Below are 22,559 nucleotides of genomic sequence, written 5' to 3' on the forward strand. Positions count from 1 at the left end.
AGGTTGCGGTGAGCCGAGATCGCACGATTGCACTCCAGCCTGAGTAAAAAGAGCGAAAAACCCCCTCAAAAAAAAAAAAAAAAAAAAAAGAATTGCCATAGTATCATACTCAGTGATCACTTACCCATGTAGGAAGGAGTCTCCAGAAAACCCACCCTACTGCCTTGCCCTCCCCTCCCCTCCCCTGCCAATTTGCAATCCCTTTTGGAACCACTATAATACTTCAGTCATGTCTGTGCTTTTGTTTCTCACTATAAGGGACTTACCTTCATAAGAGGCAATGCAGTGTCTTCTGTTACAAGAGTTATTCCAGGAATTTCCTATAGTGGGGAAAACACACACACAGCTGCTTAACGTGTGAACTACCACTAGCTCAAGCTTTCAGGAAGTGTTTTCTGCACAGACAGAAGCTGAGGGCAGTTTCCAGTTTCTAACCTCTACTTTAAATAAACCTTGGAGCACACAAATAACAGTGAATACAGCCTATCTCTTGCCTCAGGAAGGGATATATTCTTTAAAGTCACAGTAGTTGACAGGATCTCTGAAGGAAAAGAAAAGACTATTATGAAGAAATAGAGAGCCATAGGGTACTTTTATTCATTTCTATTAAAGAACAAATGAGGCAAATTATGTTTGCACCAAATGTGATAAAGGGGAAAACTTTCACTATCAATATCCTTCCTCTCTCTTCTTCTTTCACTTAAATGTATTATAGTTAGCCCTTACCTCACTAGAAGGAACCAAGACTAACTGGATTCTTGCATGACTTGACTGGATAATTTTTCTGTACCTCATTGTCCTCTGTAATGTCAGAGGTAAGAGCTCCCCATAAAAAGTTTCTGCAGTGGCTAGGTGCAGTGGCTCATGCCTGTAATACCAGCACTTTGGGAGGCCAAGACTGGCAGATCACTTTAGATCAGGAGTTCAAGACCAGCCTGGCCAACATGGTGAAACCCCATCTCTACTAAAAAAACAAAAAAATTAGCCAGGCATGGTGGTGGGTGCCTGTATTTCCAGCTACTCAGGAGGCTGAAGCAGGAAAATCACCAGAACCTGGGAGGCGGAGGTTGCAGTGAACTGAGATTGTACCATTGCACTCCAGCCTGGACGACAGAGTGAGACTCTGTCTCCAAAGGAAAAAAAATTTCTGCAGCACTATCATCATAGCAAATCTGAGAGGTGAACAATTCATTTCAGGAAGGGCAAATGATAGCATTCTGCTAACTAGTGAGCATTAAAACAAATTTAATAAAAATATAAATGAATAAATGTTCAAGATGGCCCTTTATTCACTATTTTGAAAATTATATCTGTATGTTAATTATGTAATTAGCTTCTCATCTGGTCAAATCAGTTTTCATTTCCTTAAAAAAAAAATAGGTAATATATAAGAAAATATTTCAGGAGATGTAATGAAGAAATAAAAATTGGTATTTTTCTAGAACTTAAATGACCTGGATTTTACTGATAGAGAATATTCCTGTGAAAATGGGTATCATAGAGAAAAATGTTCAGAACATGCAAACAACTGAGTTCTTCATTGTGACAGTAGAAAGCCTTGATATGAATCTATTGTGAGCTTCATTTATCATTACAGAGGATACCTCAAAAAAAATTAAAATTTATTATGGTTTTAGGTTATAAATAGCATTTTAAATGCGGTAGTATAGTTGTTTGCAAAACATAATTCAGGATTATCTATGTGTAAGGGCATCATATTTTCTATTATCTTAAAAAATCCAGTTGTCTCCTACAAAAGTGTGAAATCCATGTTTCCTCCTGTGGCAACTTTTTATTAAGGCTGTAGCATTAAGAACATTTGCAGATTAGATTAAGAGAAAAATAAATTATATCATAGCTGATAAGGATAGACTCAGATTTTCAAGATTAGAAGAGACCTTTAAGGTAACCTAGTCCAACCACTACAAGAAGTTTAAAGCAACATGGCAAACCTCAAGATTAGTTCAGTACAGGGAGGTTATAACCGCAGGTTTATGTCACACTTCCTGTGGGACCTCCTAATGTCACCCTGTGCCTGTTCATGACAGCTGCTCCGCCCTGCAGAATCTTGAGAAGTGCAAAAGGGAAGCATTGCCCTCAGGGTGATATTCTCATATCACATCCAATTAACATGTGGCTCAATCTTTTAACACACCCTGGGAACTAGTGGTCCCAGGTGCCTCCTGGACACTTTGAACACAGGACATAACAGCAGGGGGTTGGTAGGGGAGGGAGCGGAGATATGCATTTCCTGACTCCAGGGTGGTGTAACCTGCAGACTTTCTGCCATGACCACAGGGCCTGCATGTCTATTCTCATGTGCTCCGAAAGAAAAATGGGGGTGCCTAGAGAGGAAACAAGCTCAATCCTTTCCCTTAGAATTCTAAGATGAGGCATAAAAATCTAATAACCATGACAGTAAAAAACAAAAAAAGGGCCTTTAGGAAAGCACTGCCACTGTGCATACCAAAAATTTAGAAATTAATCAAACACATTTGATACATCTTTTTTAAAGGCTATACTTAGACAGAGTCTAAACATAAAAAAGAGCCATCATTTATCCTAGTACATAGTTTCCTATGATTGTGTTATTTAAATTCAATTTATTTTTCTAAATACCTTTTTGATATAAACTTCTGCCTCAAAAGCAAGCATGTAGTTCTAGTATCTAAGTAAGAAACAAGAGGCACGGCCGGGCGCGGTGGCTCAAGCCTGTAATCCCAGCACTTTGGGAGGCCGAGGCGGGTGGATCACGAGGTCAAGAGATCGAGACCATCCTGGTCAACACGGTGAAACCCCGTCTCTACTAAAAATACAAAAAAAAAATTAGCTGGGCATGGTGGCGCGTGCCTGTAATCCCAGCTACTCAGGAGGCTAAGGCAGGAGAATTGCCTGAACCCAGGAGGCGGAGGTTGCGGTGAGCCGAGATCGTGCCATTGCACTCCAGCCTGGGTAACAAGAGCGAAACTCCGTCCCAAAAAAAAAAAAAAAAAAGAAACAAGAGGCACAACTTTTTCAGGTACAGCCTATGCATGGTTTTCACTTGCTGGGCTAGCAAAGGTCTGTCTACTGCATCACATTCAAGAGAAAATGAGCAGTGTTTTAGGTCAGCATGTCCTCATTTAAAAGGAGGCAGTCCAAACAGACATGAAGGAAAGGTCAAATGAGGTTAGTGTGCCTAAGATTGCTGACTTTTACTGATCCTGAAACTCTATAGAGTTATTACAGATTTTTAATGGGGCTCAAAAGAGGGTTCATGAAGGTCGTTATCTACCAAGTATAATAGCAGCGATCCAGCCATTCCTCACATATATAAACCAGTTCATATTTCAATCCAGTCTAGTCACTTAGAAAATAAAAATACCACAATAGAGGTTTAGTTCTGCCTGGTAGTAGAAAGAATAAATAAATACCCTGTGTGCCTGCCCCTTCAGTTTTACTGTTTTTATAGAAATGCTTTTGGCCAGTGGCAGGGATTCGCTATTACTTTTATGCCAAAAAAAAATCCAACTCAGTTCTTTATCAGTGAAAACAGTAGTGAAATCATGACCTTGATGATTATAAGAAGGATGTCCAACAACTAACCCACAACTGTGAATTGATTTTATTTGCAGATAGCACACACAGTGTTAACTTACTGTATTCCAGGTGAGCACTGAGGAATGTGGCAATAGTTTGTCCACGTTACTTATCTCTGAATATACACTCCAATATGAAGAAGCTGCATAGATTTTTTTAAAGGGGTGGGAGGATATGGTTTAATATGACAAAGACAGTCAGCATTGTAATTCAACCAAAACAAGCAAACCAACCAAGTTTTCATTGTCTTATCCCTCATCCTCAAAAAGGTAACCATTAAAATTTTATCTACTGACTAAAATGTTCAGGTTCTGCTTTTTACAATGAGAACAATAATTTAGTACTATATCTACCCAAATGACATTATATCACTTCATACAAAACCAGTCAACACAAAACTGGGCTAAAAAAGTCACATCTTACTGGAAAAATAAATCACTAATAAGGTTATAGAATCAAAATCCTATCTTGTATCTCATCAATCTCTGTACAGCCATAGCTACCTAGAAAACCACAAGAGAATGAAATTTAATTAGCTGCCGACTGCAACAGCATTAAAAAAAAATGTTCTCCTAAGCAGCATTTGGACAGGTTGAGGCATTCATTATCAATTTACTGCTTTCCCTCAAGCAAAAAGGTCAACTATTCAACTTAAGGTGCAACATCAGCAACACTTACCAATTATAAATTCCTGAATGAGGTCAAATGAATGGCAGGCAGAGACATTCTCAGAAATCCATTGAATAATCTTTAAAAAGTCAGACAGAACTCTGTTGGTATTTAAATCTGCTCTCTGCCTCCATTACCAAAGAAGTACAAATATACATGAATCTTTTGCATTCTATATCTATTTTGGAATTGCCTAAGAATACACTAACTTCTACACTATCTTCAAGATACATAATGCAATCCTGGGTAGAAAAACAGTATGTAAGTGAGATCCTTTTTATACATCTTTTTAATAAATGTCCTTGGCGGAGATCCAAATAAACGTTCTTCGACCTAATGCTTTTATTAGAATAGGTCATGTTATACCAAAGCACTAGTGGAAAGAGCTGTGGGATGCAGGAGAAAAAAGCAAAACAAAACCACTAGGCTTGGAGGCAGCAGAGCTGGGCGTGATTTCCAGCTGGGCCCTCCGTTGTAAATAGGGACACACCAGTTAATCTTTGTGAGCATGGCAGTACTGCCTCCTGAGGGAGGGATAACCCTTGCTATACCATCAACTCTCTCATCTCCATAATCATCCTCACCTGCTAGAGGAATGTTTGTCATCTCAGAACTGACAGATATTATAAGGCACGCCAAGCCATGGTGCATACTTGCACTTCTGCTACTACCAGTAAGCTGTTTTATTCAAAACCTATTTATGTTTTTGTACTTATTTTCAAAATTAGGTAGTTTAATACAATATTACTATAGACAAGTAAAATGTGGATGCGGAGAGTATTGTTGGGTCAGTAAAAGTTGAATGCTTTGGAAAGACTCAAAGGCATGTCTCTCAAACACTAAAAAACAAGGTCTAGGGGAAACAATTATAAAAGATTGTTTTAAAAAAATGCCTGATATACAGATTGCCTTGTAAGGGTCTTTAAATTACTATATCCTTAGAAATAAAAATTTTTAAAAAGTAACAGGAAGTTAGCGATACCTCATTACTAATGCTTTTATGCAAAAAAAAAAAAAAAAAAAAAAGATGCTGAACTTCAATTAGCAGATGCCCAAAGAAAGGCTTGAGTCAAAACCTGAGTGAATAATGTGCATTTTTATGTTTTAGGTTAAAATAAAACAACTAATGTCTTTTTTAATTTTTTGTAGTTAACCAGCTTTTCACTGATCTTAACCACATCTGATGAGGCAATTTCTCTGACTTCACAGGATAGCTGTAAAACAAAATAACACAGAATGTGCGTAGAGGTACTTAATAAACTCTAATGTGAAATACAAATGTAAGCTATCTTTATCAAAAACATAATAAATATCTGCCACCAGATTTTAGTCCTTTTGATAATTATAGATCAAATACAGACCAGAAGAAAAAGTAGATATTTAAGAAACTCATTATTTACTGAGCTCTTCATTGGAATGTTACTGATACAGCTAAACATTTATTACCAATACAGAAAAGGGAGTACCCAAAAGAACAGAAACACCCTCAGTCTGAGATCTGGTAGGGATCTGTTACAAAGCGGCACAAAAGGCGACGATGTTCGAGTCAGCAGAAAGGCCATACACTTCAATTGTCACTAAATAAAAATAACTCCTGACCATTTTCAACCACAAAATAAGTATGTTCAGTGTTGTCTATCTGCCCATTTTGAAACATGAACTATCTTCTCACCTGGCCTTCCAGGAACTGCGCGCCTTGACCACAGGAGAGCGCACAGTGCAATGTGGCCATCTTCTCACAGTCTAAGCGGGTGTTCTGCAGGAGCCGTAATAAAGACGACTGGCTGAGCATTGCTCTATACAGCTTTCCAGAACAACAATCCAGTACCAGGGACCCTGACAGTGACTGTAAAGGGCTGTGAGGTAGCATATCAATCATTTCATTATTTCCTGGCAAAGAAAAAAAGAAGTAGATCAGCAAATAAACTCCTTTCACCCAAACATAGATATTAATGTCAAAACAAACTCAAATAGGCCACCTCTACAAGAGAAAAACTACAGCCATACCTGTCAGAAAGAGATTGTGGCAGATCAGGTCTGAATGTTGAACATTAAGTAGGTGGAAGAAATGACCAGGTAAGTAAACAGCCACATAATAGTCTATAGAAGAGAAAGATTTAAGTCATCTACATGTGGTAAGAGCTGCACAGGTACAGAACATCACTCTATCTCTACTTTTCTCTGAGTATCTCAAAAGACAAAAGTTTTACCAGTGTAATAACAAGTTATCTAATGAAAGTCCATTTCTTTTTTTTCCTTTTCTTTCTTTTCGAGACAGGGGTCCCACTCTGTCACCCAGGCTGGAGTGCAGTGGAGTGATCTCAGTTCACTGTAGCCTCAAACTCCTGGGCTCAAGTGATCCTCTCCACCTCAGCCTCTCAAATAGCTGGAACTACAGGCATGCACCCACAACACCCCACTAATATATTTTCTTTTTATAGAGCTGGAGTCTCACCATGTTGCCCAGGCTGGTCTTGAACTCCTGGGCTCAAGCAATCCTCCTGCCTCGGCCTCCCAAAGTGCTGGGACTGCAGGCATAAGCCACCATGACGAGCCACATTTCTCTTACTAGCCAAGCCTCATTTATTCCTATCTATGGTTAATTTTCTTCAGATATTTACCTATGGTTATCTTAATTTATAAATGCAGTTTTGTTTCTAAGTGATTTGTGGCTTTATGTGAATCTAAATGATCTCAGAGCAAACTAGAATAAAAAACATCAAGAAACACGAATTACTCCTTAATCTGATAAGCTGGAAAGAGCTTATATTGGGAATTTTCTTCATAATTTCTGCCAGTTTGGAGAAGCTCTAAAATTTGGTTGCCCATGTTCATCCACTGATCATCATCGTCATCAGTAGCAGGAGCATTTTGTTTAGAGAACCTTTAAATCGATATTCATCAGATCAATCTCTATAGACACACTGACACTTGGTGAATCACTAATTTATTTCCTTGCATATCAAGCTGACTAGAATTCACACCTTCAGTCCCTGCACTAGATATTTTTGTAACAAGAACATTTGCACTCAGAGACAAGGTATAAAAAATAGGTTTCTGGAGAATGGAAGGATAGAAGTTATCCCTTGCCAATACTTTTTCTAGGATCTTAAAAAACAGAAATTCACACAGTAGTAATTTTATATAGATGAGACATTTAGATTATAAGTGAGCCAGCTAGACTCCTTTTCCTAAGAAGTAAAAGAACACATGCTAATCATTTGCATAGAAGGCGTTCTGTGGAAAGAAGAGGATATAAAACTCAAACCAGTTGACTTACAAGTGTCCTTTCAGTCAACGTGGATTAAATGATGCTAAAGTGCTTAGCCCAAATGGTTGCAATCATCTTATTATGGCAACATTTTACTAGAAAAACACAAACAACAATATGGTGGGACATGGAAAGGGTGTCAGTATCAGATAACCTAGTTAACGCCTCACGGTACCACTTAACCAGTTAATTAGGATGGCACTATGTCCCTGGCAAGGTGGCATTTGGAAATATATGACAGTGATTTGGGCAGTCACATCATTAAGCGAGGAATGGGGAGATTCCTATTTGGCATTTGGTGAGTGGGCTCCAGGGATGGATGTTCAGTCCCTCAATGAGCAGGGAATTATTGTCTCACCAAAAGGGTCAATAGTATCTGTGGCAAGCTGAATGATGGTGCCTAAAGATATTCATGGGCTAATCCCCAGAGCTTGTGAACACAGTAAGAGAGACCTTGCAGATGTGACTAGGATCTTGAGATGGGGAGACTATTCTGAAATACCCAGGCAGACCCAGGTAGGCACGAAAGTCCTTATGAGAGAGAGATTTGTCTAGAGAAGAGAAGACGACCGTGCAATGAGGACAGTAGTTGGAATGAAGTGGCCACAAGCCAAGAAATACTAGCCTCTAGTCAGGGATGTCCACCCTTTTGGCTTCTCTGAGCCACAAGAGGAAGAAGAAGAATTGTCTTAGGTCACACATAAAATACACTACTGACAGTTGATTCGCTTAAAAAAAATTGTTCTAAAACAAGTTTACAGATTTGTGTTGGGCCACATTCAAAGCCATCCTGGGCCATATGCAGCTCACAGACCACAGGTTGGACAAGCTTGCTCTAGAGGCTGGAGGGAGGACGCAGGGAACAAATTCTTCCCTGGAGCCTCCAGAAGGCACCAGTCCTGCCCACACTTTGGTTTAGCCCTTTCAAGACTCATTTCAAACTTCCGACTTTACAGAACTGTAAGAGGACATTTGCGATGTTTGAAGCTCCAAGTTTGCAGTAATTTGTCACAGCAGCAATAATAAACTAATAAAGGATATGCAAACTAACCAGATTTGATCATTCCACAATGTATATAGGTATCAAAACACCATATTTTACTCCATAAATATATACAATTACTATGTGTCACTTAAAAACAAAATAAGGTGGAGTATTGCTTATTGACTGTGTGCGGTGGCTCATGCCTGTAATCCTAGCACTTTGGGAGACTGAGGCAGGTAGATCACCTGACATCAGGAGTTCGGGACCAGCCTGGCCAACATGGCAAAACCCCATCTCCATGAAAATCACAAGAAATTAGTAGGGCATGGTGGCATGTGCCTATAATCCCAGCTACTCAGAGACTGAGGTGGGGGATGGTTTCATCCCAGGAGGCAGAGGTTGCAGTAAGCCAAGATTATACCACTGCCTCCAGCCTGGGCGACAGAGAAAGATCCTGTCTCAAACAAACAAACAAGTTTGCTAGGAAGATTTGATGAAAGAACTCTGTAGAAATTTGTTATATTTTATTTGTTGACTTTTCTAATAAAGATCTTATATGGAGAAGAAAAGGTACTACACATAAGCAGAGGCTATAGGTACAGTCATACACATGTAAAATGGATATTTTAATTCTTATAATTTCAAGAAAATACTTTAGTCACCCATATTTAGTTAAAACTTTAATATTTTAAAACATTTAGACTAAAGCTTTATATTTTAAAAATATAAGACTACTGAATCAAAAAATGCTATTAGATAAAAATCAAATTCTATGAATAAATATTTTTAAATTACATACTCTAGGATTGTACCACTGACACCACCAATTATCTTTTCTAGTTTGGGCAGTTATGTTGCATACCATTTGGGTGACTTACAGGATCATTTCACTTCATTTTCTCTCAGTTTATTCTGGACTGCTTTAGAGAAAAATACTAAAACAACACCTCTAAACAAAATACTTGATGAAGTTTTAGTTGAAATAAAATGCTAAGAAAACAAAATAACAAAATGTTTAAAGAAAATATTAATAATCTAGTGTCCCTGATAAAAGACACTGAAATACGCCTGAGCACACAGCTCATCCTGAGCCTCCGTATCATTATCCATCAGAATTGCTGTAGGGAGCAAAATAACAAGTAAAATATACTTAACATATAGTATTCATTAAATAAATAGTAGCTTATTTATAAATATATCTTTTAATCAAAGTGCTTGGGGTTCATGAAAAAATTCAAAAAATTTTTCTTTAATATTTTAATCAATATAAGCCCATTTTAATAGGATGACAGTCTACGGAAATTGCATGCAATTAATATCAAAAAATATATTACTCAAAAAGCAATACTGTTATCATAAAAACTACCTGTAGAACAGCTTTAAACCGGGGTATGATTTTGTGCCTATAAAATATGCTTAAGAAGGAAAGACAACGTATGTAAGACAGCCTATTTTTACAAAGCTTGTATTGCTGGCCTCTCCACAAGCTGAAGACCACAGATTAAATCTTTCCTGCCTTTGCAAGTCATTCCCAGGGGCAAAAAAAGGAAGGATACCTTTGCCCTCACAAAACACTGTTTTCTTAGTGGAAAGTTTCCCATATCACTCTTGAGATGGGATGTTGATAAAGCATTGCTGATAAGAATCAAGTCCCAGACCCAGGAAACCTTCTATAGTATTTATCTCTCTTATCACAGGAAGCAGTGGAACCAGGCTTCCCTAAGGCAATTTCCCACAGATTCAGAGATCATGTTAAAATTTGCCCATTACTAGCCCACTCAGCATAAGTATCCAACGTCATCAATAGTATCATTCAAAATAAAAACCACTTTGCTCAGTTTCCTCACATTGTACTCTCCCAAACCTGGGTCGTGACAGTGGATGGACTATGGAATAGGGATGGAAAAAGATATAAAAGAGTTATGTGCTCTCAACCCAAAGCTCCTTTTTTAAAGGAAATGTTCCATATACCATGTTCCATATGCAAGCAAGTAAACAGTTACTTAGTCTTGAGCTAAACTGTTTGTGCCCCACATCCCAACTGGCATGGAAAAGCAGCTTTCAGGAGGGAGATACAAAAAACCGTTTCTTTATTTTCTTCATTATCCTCAGGTTCCCTTCGCCATATTTGCTGAATGAAAACAACTCACTCAAGCTGATCCATAAATCATTAATGGAATTTGGAAGCTTTTCAAGATTAGCAGCAAGAAATAGACAATTTCCCAGAGGCCCCTGTATTTTCTATAATCAAGGGACAACATGATATATTCTTATGGGCTACTCAGTAATATCTCATACAAGTCATTTTTATGCTAACAAGTGACTTTTTAGACTACTACCAAAAACATAAGAAAGCTCACAGCCTAGGTTCTCTGAAAAGGGAGGACACCTCCCCCAATCCTTTCAAGCCAAAGACTAAGGAGCTCAGAGGGAGGGGTGTGTTCCAGAGAAAATCTTCTCTAGTAAGACTTCAAGTGGGTCATTGATTGTCATCACAATCCAAGTCTCAAAGAGGCATGACAAATGGGATAGCATGTAAGGCTAAGGTATACCATGCCCAGGAAGAAGGGTTCAGAGCAGGGGGTGTGATCTCTCCATCACTCACCAAGGTTGAGAAAAGTAATGCCCTTTGTCATGTGTGAGTCAACATTCTTGAGAGAAGTGGTGAAGGTCTTGCTATGTCCTGCAAAGAGAGAACATGAAGCCAGAGAATGCTAAACCAAGAACTGGAACTCCACCCAAGGCAGTGATTATGTAACACTCTATAAATTTCAGTGACCATGAAACTGGTAAGCAGGCATCTTCTGACTTCTAGATTTCATGGTTCTCCTCATTCTCCAAAAACCAGCATTGAAGGCAGATCATCTGAGTGCAGTCACAGTCACACTCCAGTAGTTGTTCTGGGCTTATTATAATCTTAGACCATGACGAGTGAATTGTTCAGGGAGCAGAGGATCTGAAGGAATTTACTGAAGGATCCAAGAGAAAGAGATGACCAGATGGCTCATTGGCCATAATTCCTCAAGGCTCACTGTCACACACATGCAGTCATTAAGACCCTCTGAGGCTTCGCCAAATTATTTACAAATCCCACTTTTAGGTAGGAAGGGAATTAGTCGAGCTAATAACCTCAGTGTATTGGGCTTTCCTCTCTACTTTTCTAACTCTTACTCTTCAGAAAAGTATTATTTTATTTACTGGTTTTGATCACTAGATTAATCATTAGAAAAATGTGTGAAAATTTTCCACAAAAACCTCAAACTTAGACAATTTAAGTATGAGTAGTATATATGTTAGTTCTAAAGTTAATTTAAAACTTTTTTACATTGATCTCTAACCTTGGGAGACAATATTAGGTCCATCTATAGAGTAAGCAGCTCTGATATGGCTTGGCATTTTATTAAAAATTTTTCATCTTAAAAATATTTAAATACACCCACAGTATGTACTACACACACACTCACTTTAAGTAACTAAACAAACAAAACAACTACTCCTTAGCATTGTTCAAACTAAAACTACTACAGGGCACACTGTGATCAACTACAGAATCAGGAGATATTAGGCATTTGACTGCTGCTCCGCAGACTGTTTATCAGTATCTTGGGCTATAGATGTGTGAAATGGAATAAATGTATCTTAGATCTAAAACCTGTTGAGGTCTGATATCATGGACGCCTTTAACTAAAACCATATGTAACTCTGTAAGTTAAATCTATAGCTATTTTCCAATAAGCAATAACTAAAAAGAAAGCACACTTTTGGTAAATACCTCCCTTAGGATTGGTCCACAAGCCTAGAAAAAGATACAGGCCAGGATAAAAACATATGATATATAAAAATAACTAGCTAACTTGATATCCACCATTGGTGACTTTCTTTTGGAAACATGTATCCTATAAGTATACAGGTATAGAATGAACTGATAAAAATTGAATTACAAGGTAATAATACTCTCAGCTGGGCATGGTGGCTCATGCCTGTAATCACCACACTTTGGGAAGCTGAGGCGTGTGGATCACTTGAGCTCAGAAGTTCAAGGCAAGCCTGGGAAACATGGTGAAACCCCATTTCTACAAAAAGTACAAAAATTAGCTAGGCATGATGGTACATGCCCGCAGTCCCAGCTACTTCATGGGCTGAGGAGGGAGGATCACCTGAAACCAATCAAGGTGCAGTGAGCAGTGTTCATGCCACCACATTCCAGCCTGGGTGACAAAACCAAAAAATTACTAATAACATCACTGTTAAGAGCTATCTAACTTGCTATTTGGAAAAAGTTATTATGTAAAGTAACAAAGAAGACATGAAAAGTACCTTTGTGAATGTAAAACACTGAATACGTGATTTGTTCCCAAGCAGCACACTTCGGGCTGTAACATACACACAAACTTCCTAGAAGAAAGAAGGTATTTAGTAGAGTTTAACAGAATCTATGTCACAAATAGTTTCCTAAACCACTTAGCCTTACTTCTCTTCCTTTAGATGTCCTGCTTCATCCTACCTCATAGATTATTCCCAAATCCTAGAAGTGGTCTATTAACAAGTTGCTAAGAAATTTCAAAGCAGTAATTCTTTAGTGCACACTATAAGCAACGTATTGTGGCAGGCTATTGAAGGATAGGAAAATTAACAGAGATACACTCCTGCATATATGAAATCATAGGATTCTAGACAGTTTCCAAAGCTTCATGAGATTCTCCCAGTATGCGTGTATCGTGCTGTCTTATCTAGCTTGTCACTTTCAAATTATTACTAACAGCTACGAACACCAGTGTATCAAAAATGTGTTCTCTTCACAGAAAGTTTCCAGTCTCTAGTTTAGCTTGATTGAAAGGCAAAGTATGATCTATATTATGGGTCAGTGAGAACAAATGTGGTGAGTCCGTATCCATCCATAATTGAGTCACTGAAGGCACTGGCCCCAGGCCAAAGGAGAGCTCTTGGCATAGAGTGGCCTTTCCAGGTGAGTCTTGACCCCCTTCACTTACCCCATCACTCCAGAACACCCTCAGCCTTTCCTACCTCTCTCATTGAGTGAAACTGTACATTATCTCTAGCAGCTGCTGCTGTATGGATAGACTAATGTCCATCAGTGATCTACATATAAATGAGGGACATTATGCTTAAACAGATATTGTCTATTCTAATGCATTTATGTGATTAACTGAAATAGGAGATTGCCAGGTAGAAAGTAACTTGACAAGGAGTCAGGAAACCTGAGTTCTAGTCCCAGAGCTAATGTTAACTAGCTGTGTGAATTCAATTGCCACTATACTTCAGGGGATTTCAACATTTCCTCTACTTTACTCCATTAGTTTCTTTATCAAAGAATCATGGTAGAAAAAAAGAAGTCAATTTCCCCTAAGAGGGCTATTTAAGGACATTTATAAGCATTCTGTTGTAATACTTATCAGTTGTGACTATTTTTAATGACATTTAACACTGCAATATATTGCAGTCAGAACATTGTATTGCAATACCCTAAACACAAAACAGCAGAAAAGAATAACTTCATCAGATAACATGGTAACAATTCTATTCGATGTAAAATGACTCTTATGGTTACTGAGCACACAATAACAACTTTTCTTTACAATTACAGCTGGCTCATTGCGAATAAAAGTAATATATCAGTAAACCACAAACCAAACAGTAAGAGTTACAAAAGTCTCATATACCACTTGGACTGCTTTCATACAGTAAACATTATCTGCAAAAAACTACTGGTTTATCCATTCTGTTATGAACTATAATCACAAGGAATATGAATTGTTTTTTTAAAAAGACAGACTTTAGACTCTCTAGTAATAAATAAAAGTTAAAACAAAGCACTGTAATTTTCCTTTAGAAGTAGTTTTTAAAATAATACTGTCAAGGGAACATGTTCTTCTTACACAATTCTCAAATAGTAGTGATTAAGTGGACTAATTTCACAGAGGGTTAAATATATTCACACTTATTCACCCACTAATTCTTTTAGGATTTTATCCTGGGAAATGAACATGACAACAACATAGATCATAAGCTCCATTCTAGGAAATTATCTGCACACCACCCTTTAGAGAATAAAAGTTGTTTTTTCTCATTTTGAAAACAGTGAGATGTAGAATAAATGTACCTAATTATATATTCTAAGAACCATATCCAGAACTTATAAGCAAGTATTTCCAAATTGTCAGGTTATGCTTAGTTGCCCCACCCAATTCCAAAGGGAAAAAAAGACACAGCAAGGTGAAATGGTAGGTACACAGGCTCTCTGAAGCTATCCAAAAGAACTTTGACAATGGAAATGTTCTATACCTGGTAAAGTCCCATATGGTGGCAACTAGCCACATGCAGTTACTGAGCACTCAAAATGTAGATAATATGACTGACATACTATTCATTTATTTGAGACAGAGTCTCACTCTGTTGTCCAGGCTGGAATTCACTGGTGCAGATATGGCTCACTGCACCCTTGATGTCCCAGGCTCAAGCATTCCTCCCATCTCAGCCTTCCAAATAGCTGGGGCCACAGTCATGCATCACCCTGCCTGGCTAACTTTTTATTTTTTTAGAGATAGAGTCTCACTGTGTTGCCCAGGGTGGTCTTGAATTCCTGGGCTCAAGTGATCTTCATACTTTGGCCTCCCCAAAAGCTGGTATTACAGGATTTTTTTAAATTTTAGGTTCAGGGGTACATGTGAAGGTTTGCTATATGGATAAACTCATTATCACAGGGGTTTACATATTTATTTATATTTATTTATTTATTTATTTGACAGCGTCTTGCTCTGTCCCCAGTCTGGAGTGCAGTAGCGGCATCTCAGCTCACTGCAACCTTTGCCTCCCAGGTTCAAGTGATTCTCGTGCCTCAGCCTCCCAAGTAAGCTGGGACTACAGGCATGTGCCACCATGCCCAGCTAATTTTGTATTTTTAGTAGAGATGGGGTTTCACCATGTTGACCAGGCTGGTCACAAACTCCAGACCTCAGGTGATCCACTTGCCTTGGCCTCCCAAAGTGCTGGGATAACAGGCATGAGCCACTGCACCTGGCCCACAGGGGTTTATTTTTACAGATACTTTCATCATCCAGGAATTAAGCCTGATACTCAATAGTTATTTTTTCTGCTCCACTTCCTCCTCCCACCCTCCATCCTCAAGAAGATCCCAGTGTTTGTTGTTCCCTTGTGTTCTTGAGTTCTCATCACTTAGCTCCTACTTTTAAATGAGAACATGAGATATTTCATTTTACCGTTCCTGTGTTTGCTTAGGGTAACAGCTTCTGCTCCATCCATGTTCCCACAAAAGGCATGATCTCACTCCTTTTTATGTCTGCACAGTATTCCATGGTGTATATGTACATTTTCTTTATCCAATCCGTCACTGATGGGCGTTTAGGTTGATTCCACGTCTTTGCTATTGTGAGTCATGCTGCAATGGACATTTGCGCACATATGTCTTTATGGTAGAATAATTTTTATTCCTCTAGGTATAGACTCTGTAATCAGCTTGCTGGGCCCAATGGTAGTTCTGCTGTTAGACTTTGAGGAATCTCCATACTGCTTTCCACAATGGTTGAACTAATTTACACTCCCAACAAAAGTGTATGTCTTCCCTTTTCTCTGCAACCTTGCCAGCATCTATTATTTTTTTCTTTTTACTTTTTAGTAATAGCCATTCTGACTGGTATGAGATGCTATCTCATTGTGGTTTCAATTTGTATTTCTCTAATCCTCAGTGATGTTGAGTTTTTCATATGCTTGCTAGCCGCGTGTCTTCTTTTGTAAAGTATCTGTTCATGCCCTTTGCCCACTTTTTAATGGAGTTGTTTTTGTCTTATAATGTAAGTATACCTTGCAGATGCTTGATATGCCTTTGTCAGATGCATAGTTTACAATTATTTTCTCCCAATTCTGTAGGTCATTTGGTTTACTCCATTAGTTTGTTTTGCTGTGCAGAAGCTCTCAAGTTTAATTAGATCCCATTTGTCAGTTTTGCTTCTGATAGGATTACTTTTGATGTCTTTGTTATGAAATCTTTGCCCATTCCTATGTCTAGGATGGTATTGCCTAGGTTTTCTTCTAGAATTTTTATGAATTTTGGGTTTTACATTTAAGTTTTAATTCATCTTGAGTTGATTTTTGTGTATGCTGTAAGGAAGGGGTCCGGTTTCAATTTTCTGCACATGGCTAGCCAGTTATCCCATCGCCATTTATTGAATAGTGAATCTTTTCCCCATTGCTTTTATCAGCTTTGTTGAAGATCAGGTATTCATAGGTGTGCATCCTTATTTTTGAGTTCTCTGTTCTATTGGTCTATGTGCCTGTTTTTGTACCAGTATCAGACTGTTTCGGTTACTGTAGCTCTGCAGTATAGTCTGAAGTTGGGTAACGTGATACCTCCAGCTTTGTTCTTTTTGCTTAGGACCTCCTTGGCTACTCAGGCTTTTTTTGGTTCCATATGAATTTTAAGATAGTTTTTTCTAGTTCTGTGAAAAATGTTGTTGGTAGTTTGATAGGAATAGCATTCAATCTGTAAATTGCTTTGGGCAGTATAGCTATTTTAATGATACTGATTCTTCCTATCCATGAGCATGTTTTCCCATTTGTTTTTATCTTCTGATTTCTTTGACCAGTGTTTTGTAATTCTCATTGTAGAAATCTTTCACTTCCCCTCCCTGGTTAGCTGTATCCCTAGGTATTTTATTCTTTCTGTGGCAATTGTGAATGGGATTGCCTTTCTGATTTGGCTCTTGACTTGGCTCTTATTGGTATAAAGAAATGCTAGTGCTTTCTGCACACTGATTTTGTATCCTGAAAGTTTGCTGATGTTATCAGTTGAAGGAGCTTCTGGGCCGACACTATGGAGTTTTCTATAGAATCATGTTATCTGCAAACAGGGATAGAATGACTTCCTCTCTTCCTATTTGGGATGTTCTTTCTCTTGCCTGATTGCTCTGGCTAGGACTTCCAACACTGTATTGGATAGGAATGGTAAAAGACAGCATCCTTGTCTTGTGCCAGTTTTCAAGGAAAATACTACCAGCTTTTGCCCATTCAGTATGATGTTGACTGTGGGTTTGTCGTAGATGGCTCTTATTATTTTGAAGTTTTCCTTCAATATCTAGTATATTTAGAGTTTTTAACATCAAGCGGTATTGAGTTTGATCAAAAGCCTTTTCTGCATCGATTGAGATAAACATGTGGTTTTTGTCTTTAATTCTGTTTATGTGATGTCACATTTACTGATTTGCATATGTTGAACCAACCTTGCATCCCAGGGATGAAGCCTACCTGGTTGTGGTAGATTAGCTTTTTGATATGCTATTGGATTTGGTTTCCATGTATTTTGGTGATTTTTGCATCCATGTTCGTCAAGAATATTGGCTTTAAGTTTTCTTTTGTTCCTATGTCTCTGACAGGTTTTTAGTATCAATATGATGCTGGGCTCACAGAATGAATTGGGGAAGAGTCCCTCCTCAATGTTTTGAAAGGGTTTCAGTAGGAACAGTACCAGCTCTTCTTTGTATATCCAGTAGAATTCAGTTGTGAATCCTTCAGCTACTGAGCTTTTTTCGGTCGGTAGGCTATGTATTACTGATTCAATTTGGGAGCTTATTATTGGCCTGTTCAGGGAATCAGTTTCTTCCTGTTTCAGCTTTGGGAGGCTGTATGCGTCCAGGAATTTGTCTTTTCTAGGTTTCCAGTTTGTGTGCATAGAGATGTTCTTAGTAGTTTCTGATGTTTATTTTTATTTCTGTGGGGTCAGTGGTAACATCCCATTTGTCATTTCTAATTGTGCTTATTTGGAACTTCTCTCTTTTCCTCTTTATTAGTCAAGCATGGGTTTCTGGGGTCACACATTTACTCACCACTTCCCTGGGCAGCAGAGGTTCCCCTGACTCTGTGTCACTCCTGGGTGGGCTGTTATCCTGCCTTGCTTTATGCCATTCTCCATGGGTCAAGTTGTTTCCTTGATTAGTCCCAATGTGAACACCTGAATGATTCGGTTGAAGGTGCTGTATTTACTGGCCCCTTTTGTTCTTCCCTGTGATGGTGGCTGACATTAGCGTCTTCTAGTCAGCCCAGGTTTTTTTAATTTTAATTCATTTAAATTTAAATAGCCACATGTGGCTAGTGGCTACCATACTGGACAACACAGCTTTAGATCACTGGTTCTTAACCCCAACAGCACATTAAACTTAGTTGGGATCACAGATACTCAGGCTCCACCTCAGAACAATTAAGCCAGAATCTCCGGGGATGAGACTCAAACATTTGTATTTTTTAAAGCTCACTAAATGATTCTAATGTGAACCCAGGTTGAGAACCACTTTTGAAATCAGCAGATTTGGATGTGAATCCTGCTTTTGGCTAAGTATATTGCCTCAGGCAAGTTAATTAAATTACCTAAGCCTCAATTTCCTCATCTGTAAATAAAGAAAATACAGAACCTACTTCATAGGGTTCTTATGAGATAACCAAATAAGATATTGTGTATAAAGAGATTGTTAGATTGTTCATTGCAAAGAAGTTATACCTGGCTACAAACATTAGCTGGTATACTATTATTTCATAATAATCTTGCTTCTATTTACAAGCTGGGGGAAGTCACAGTTTGAAAAAAAATAAAGGATGCTCTTAAGAGTGTAACCAGATATTCATCAATGATGAAGATAACATCTCAACGTTGGCTTGCCTTGGGGAAACCATTTGGACAATGAAAACTACTATGGACAAAGTTTTCCAAGGGAAATTATCTCACTGGAGCAATAATTGAAAAGCTCTATAAAGTGCTAAAACATAGGCCTAATTCGGGAACTCATGAAGAGCAACTCTTGCGGTAATATGAATAGGAAGGAGAATTTACACACTTGCCTACTCACTACCTCCCAGTAGGTGGTGCACAAGAAAGAATCACAGCCACTGACTTAAAACACACAAGAGCACTACAGCGTCAGAGTTGACTATCAGATAGGGAAATAGTAAGATATGCTTTCAATGCTTAGAAAGTCTGATTTATCCTTTTTATTAGAAAAATCTATATAAACTCATAATGTCAAATAATACACAAGTGGCCTGACAGCAGCAGTGGCAGCAGCACTTTTGCCCACCACCAATCTCATGAGCATGCCCCTCACCCAGATTGTAACCTCTAGTTCCTTGGAAGACAGCTGTCTTTATTTCTTAGGACAGGGAAATTCAGGACAAATGTTTTCAAGAATATAAAAAGTAATGCTGAAAGGACAAAATAGCTTCTGATTACCATAATGTGATAATGAAATGTCAAACATTATTACATCATCATCATTAATGTAAATAGTTGAAGTAAGTTTGTATAAGGGCCTAAGTCTATCAGCATTCCTCTCATGAACCACAGTTTCTGGCCTCCACGCCAGTGGAGATTCGGCTTTCTACTATAGAGGTAGTCGCATTTAAATTAGACTCTGTTTCCTTCTCCAGTCCTATTTTGTTGAAGTCAATTTTAACAACAAAGGTAAAAAACCACTTTTGAAGACTATTATGGGAAACACATGAACAATTTAGTACTCAAAAACCAAAAGCTTGCTTCTCTGGCTTGTTTCATCTTAAACCTGGAAGCATCTCATTTGAAACGGGTTTTTTTTCAAAGCCAATTGTGAAGAGTGAAGCTTATTGTCTACCCTTCCAGACACTGCTGAGAAGGGGAAAAACAGATTCTTCCACATTTTATGTCAGATAAACCTAACATTTTATTAAATATGTCATAACTAGCCCCATTTATAACTTACAACTAGTAATGGTCATGAAAAATTTCTGTGAAAATATAAAAAGGAATAAAAAGCTTCACAAGATTAAAGCCTAAGGTGATTGTTCATATGCAACAGATTTAAAGCAAAGTACCAGGACCTGGGTGTGGTGGCTGATGCCTGTAATCCCAGAACTTTGGGAGGCTGAGGCGGGTGGATTACCTCAGGTCAGGAGTTCGAGACCAGCATGGCTAACATGGTGAAACCCCATCTCTACTAAAAATACAAAAAAAAAAAAAAAAAATTAGCCAGGAATGGTGGTGTGTGCCTGTAATCCCAGCTACTTGGGCAGCTGAGGCAAGAGAATTGCTTGAACCCAAGGAGGCAGAGGTTGCAGGGAGCCGAGATTGTGCCACTGTACTCCAGCCAGGGCGACAGAGCAGAGCAGGACTCCGCCTCATTCACAAATAAATAAATAAAGCAAAGTAATAGGGATGAACCTACCCTGCTCCTTCCATGTGAGCTCTGGATCCCATCCTGCCTTCTAAGCAAATTCACTGTACCAGTTATTCCTTTCTGCTATGTACTGTCCTGTTTCCTCTCCACTAAATATAGTCTGTAAGCATTCAAACATCCTAGAGTCTCTACTGTCTTAAAATATTCCCTAAATCCTATTTCCCTTTCCAGATGGTGCCTCTCTCATGTCTACACATGCTGCTATGACTTTTTTCAATTTCCATATGCCACTTAACCCAGCGTAGTCAAGATTTCACCTCAGTTCCCCAACACAAACAGCTCCCAGTAATCTTCATGCTACTAGACACAGCAGACTCTACCTCTTACTACCTATTCAGTCAATTCTTTGTGAAAATACCCTGTGGCTTCAGCTACTATAATACCATACTTGTTTTTTTTTTTTTTTTCTCTCTCTCTCGCTCTCTTTCTCGCTCTCTCTCTCCAGATATTCTTTTTTCCTTTTCCTTTGGATCTTCAGCCTAACCTTTATATATTTATGTTCCCAGATCTTATTAGTGTCTTCCCTCCTGACCAAATACTCCCTCCTATGGCTTCAAATGCCAGCTATAGCCTTACAACTTCCACATTTATTTATTGTCAGTTCTGAACCCTCTTCTAAGCTCCAGATCTTTTAGTCAAAATGTCCAAAACAAAAATCACAATCTTCCTAAGCTCCACCAAAACCCCTATGCCTCAGTAAATGGCACCACTGTTCACTCATTTACTGATGCCAGAAACCTGAGAACCACTCCTCTTCAATGTAATTTAGAGCAAATTATCTCAATTTCATCTCCAAAATGTATCTCAAACCCATCCAGTTCTCTCCACCTGTACTGCCCATCCTAGTTCACCCTTATTTCAAATACAGAGCTAGACTTCATCTTAACTGTTCATCTTCCCACTTTCTCTCTTGCCTCCTCCAATCCATCCTCCATACAGAAGCCACAGTGATCATTTGAAAATACATATCCAATCACATGACTGCCTGCATAGACACTTCAGTGAACGAGTATCAGTGAATCTTCAAACTGACAGGTGAAAAGCTGTTAGAGAATAGAATAGTCACATGGTGACAAAGCACTGTCCTACAAATTACTAATTCAGAGGTTAAAATGTGCCTTCACAAGGAGGACATACAGTGGTTACCACTTAACCAAATGAGCAGACTTAGCATCACTAACAGTAGGATGTCCTGACATTATAGGCCTCCTGATCTAATAAAAACAAAGTTTACAACATCACCTATGAAGTATTCTCACTAAAAACACTTAACTTATGTCTAACTATGCTGTCACTCTGTTGCATGTAGCTTCCATTTTACAGGAAATGTATAGAGGAAAAAGTTAAATGTTTATGTAAGTAAACAATTAGATAAATCCAGAATGTAGATCATTCCTTAAGACAAATGGCCTGGACTCTTCAATATGTCAATGAAAAGAAAAGGCAGGGAAGACATGAAAACTGCTGTACATTAACAGAGACTACAAAGACTTAAATGACCAAATGTAATGCATTAATCTCTATGGAATCCTGACTTTACAAGTTATATACATATATATTTATTTATATATACACACAGATTTTTGAAAAAATTATGAAAATATGAATAAAGTTTATTGACTAATGTGATTAATTTATTTCAGTAATAAGGGAACAGAGATTATGTAAAAGAGTGTCCTTGGTCAAAGGAGGTATGTGCTGAATTACCTAGTGGTTAGGTGTTATGATGTCTGCAACCTATTTTGAATGACTTTGTCAAAAAAGAAGAAAATGATACCTATATAAAGTGAGAATGATAAAGTAAATATCATAAATGATATGATTG

The 22,559-nt window shown here is 38.2% G+C and overlaps 1 protein-coding gene across 11 annotated transcripts in view; it reads right to left on the bottom strand.

Annotated features, from left to right (window-relative positions):
• Nucleotides 1-22,559, bottom strand: part of GSAP (gamma-secretase activating protein) — a 103,864-nt gene that overhangs the window by 30,828 nt on the left and 50,477 nt on the right. For 7 of the 11 annotated variants that reach the window (XR_004268368.1, XM_032276404.1, XM_032276399.1 and 4 more), the window contains 7 exons: nucleotides 12,822-12,899; nucleotides 11,110-11,187; nucleotides 6,256-6,348; nucleotides 5,921-6,138; nucleotides 4,258-4,381; nucleotides 3,639-3,721; nucleotides 267-320 (listed from right to left, as the gene is read on the bottom strand). Coding sequence is in view for 10 of the 11 variants with exons in the window: in XM_032276404.1 (XP_032132295.1) it covers nucleotides 267-320; nucleotides 3,639-3,721; nucleotides 4,258-4,381; nucleotides 5,921-6,138; nucleotides 6,256-6,348; nucleotides 11,110-11,187; nucleotides 12,822-12,899 (728 nt within the window). In the remaining variant the exon portion in view is untranslated. The remainder of the gene's footprint in view (nucleotides 1-266; nucleotides 321-3,638; nucleotides 3,722-4,257; nucleotides 4,382-5,920; nucleotides 6,139-6,255; nucleotides 6,349-11,109; nucleotides 11,188-12,821; nucleotides 12,900-22,559) is intronic. The other 4 variants (XM_032276406.1, XM_032276405.1, XM_032276400.1 and 1 more) reach the window with 2 other exon arrangements.

Source organism: Sapajus apella, unplaced genomic scaffold (assembly GCF_009761245.1).
Source record: "Sapajus apella isolate SASKATOON/1434 unplaced genomic scaffold, GSC_monkey_1.0 scaffold7, whole genome shotgun sequence".
Classification (NCBI taxonomy): Eukaryota; Metazoa; Chordata; class Mammalia; order Primates; family Cebidae; genus Sapajus; species Sapajus apella.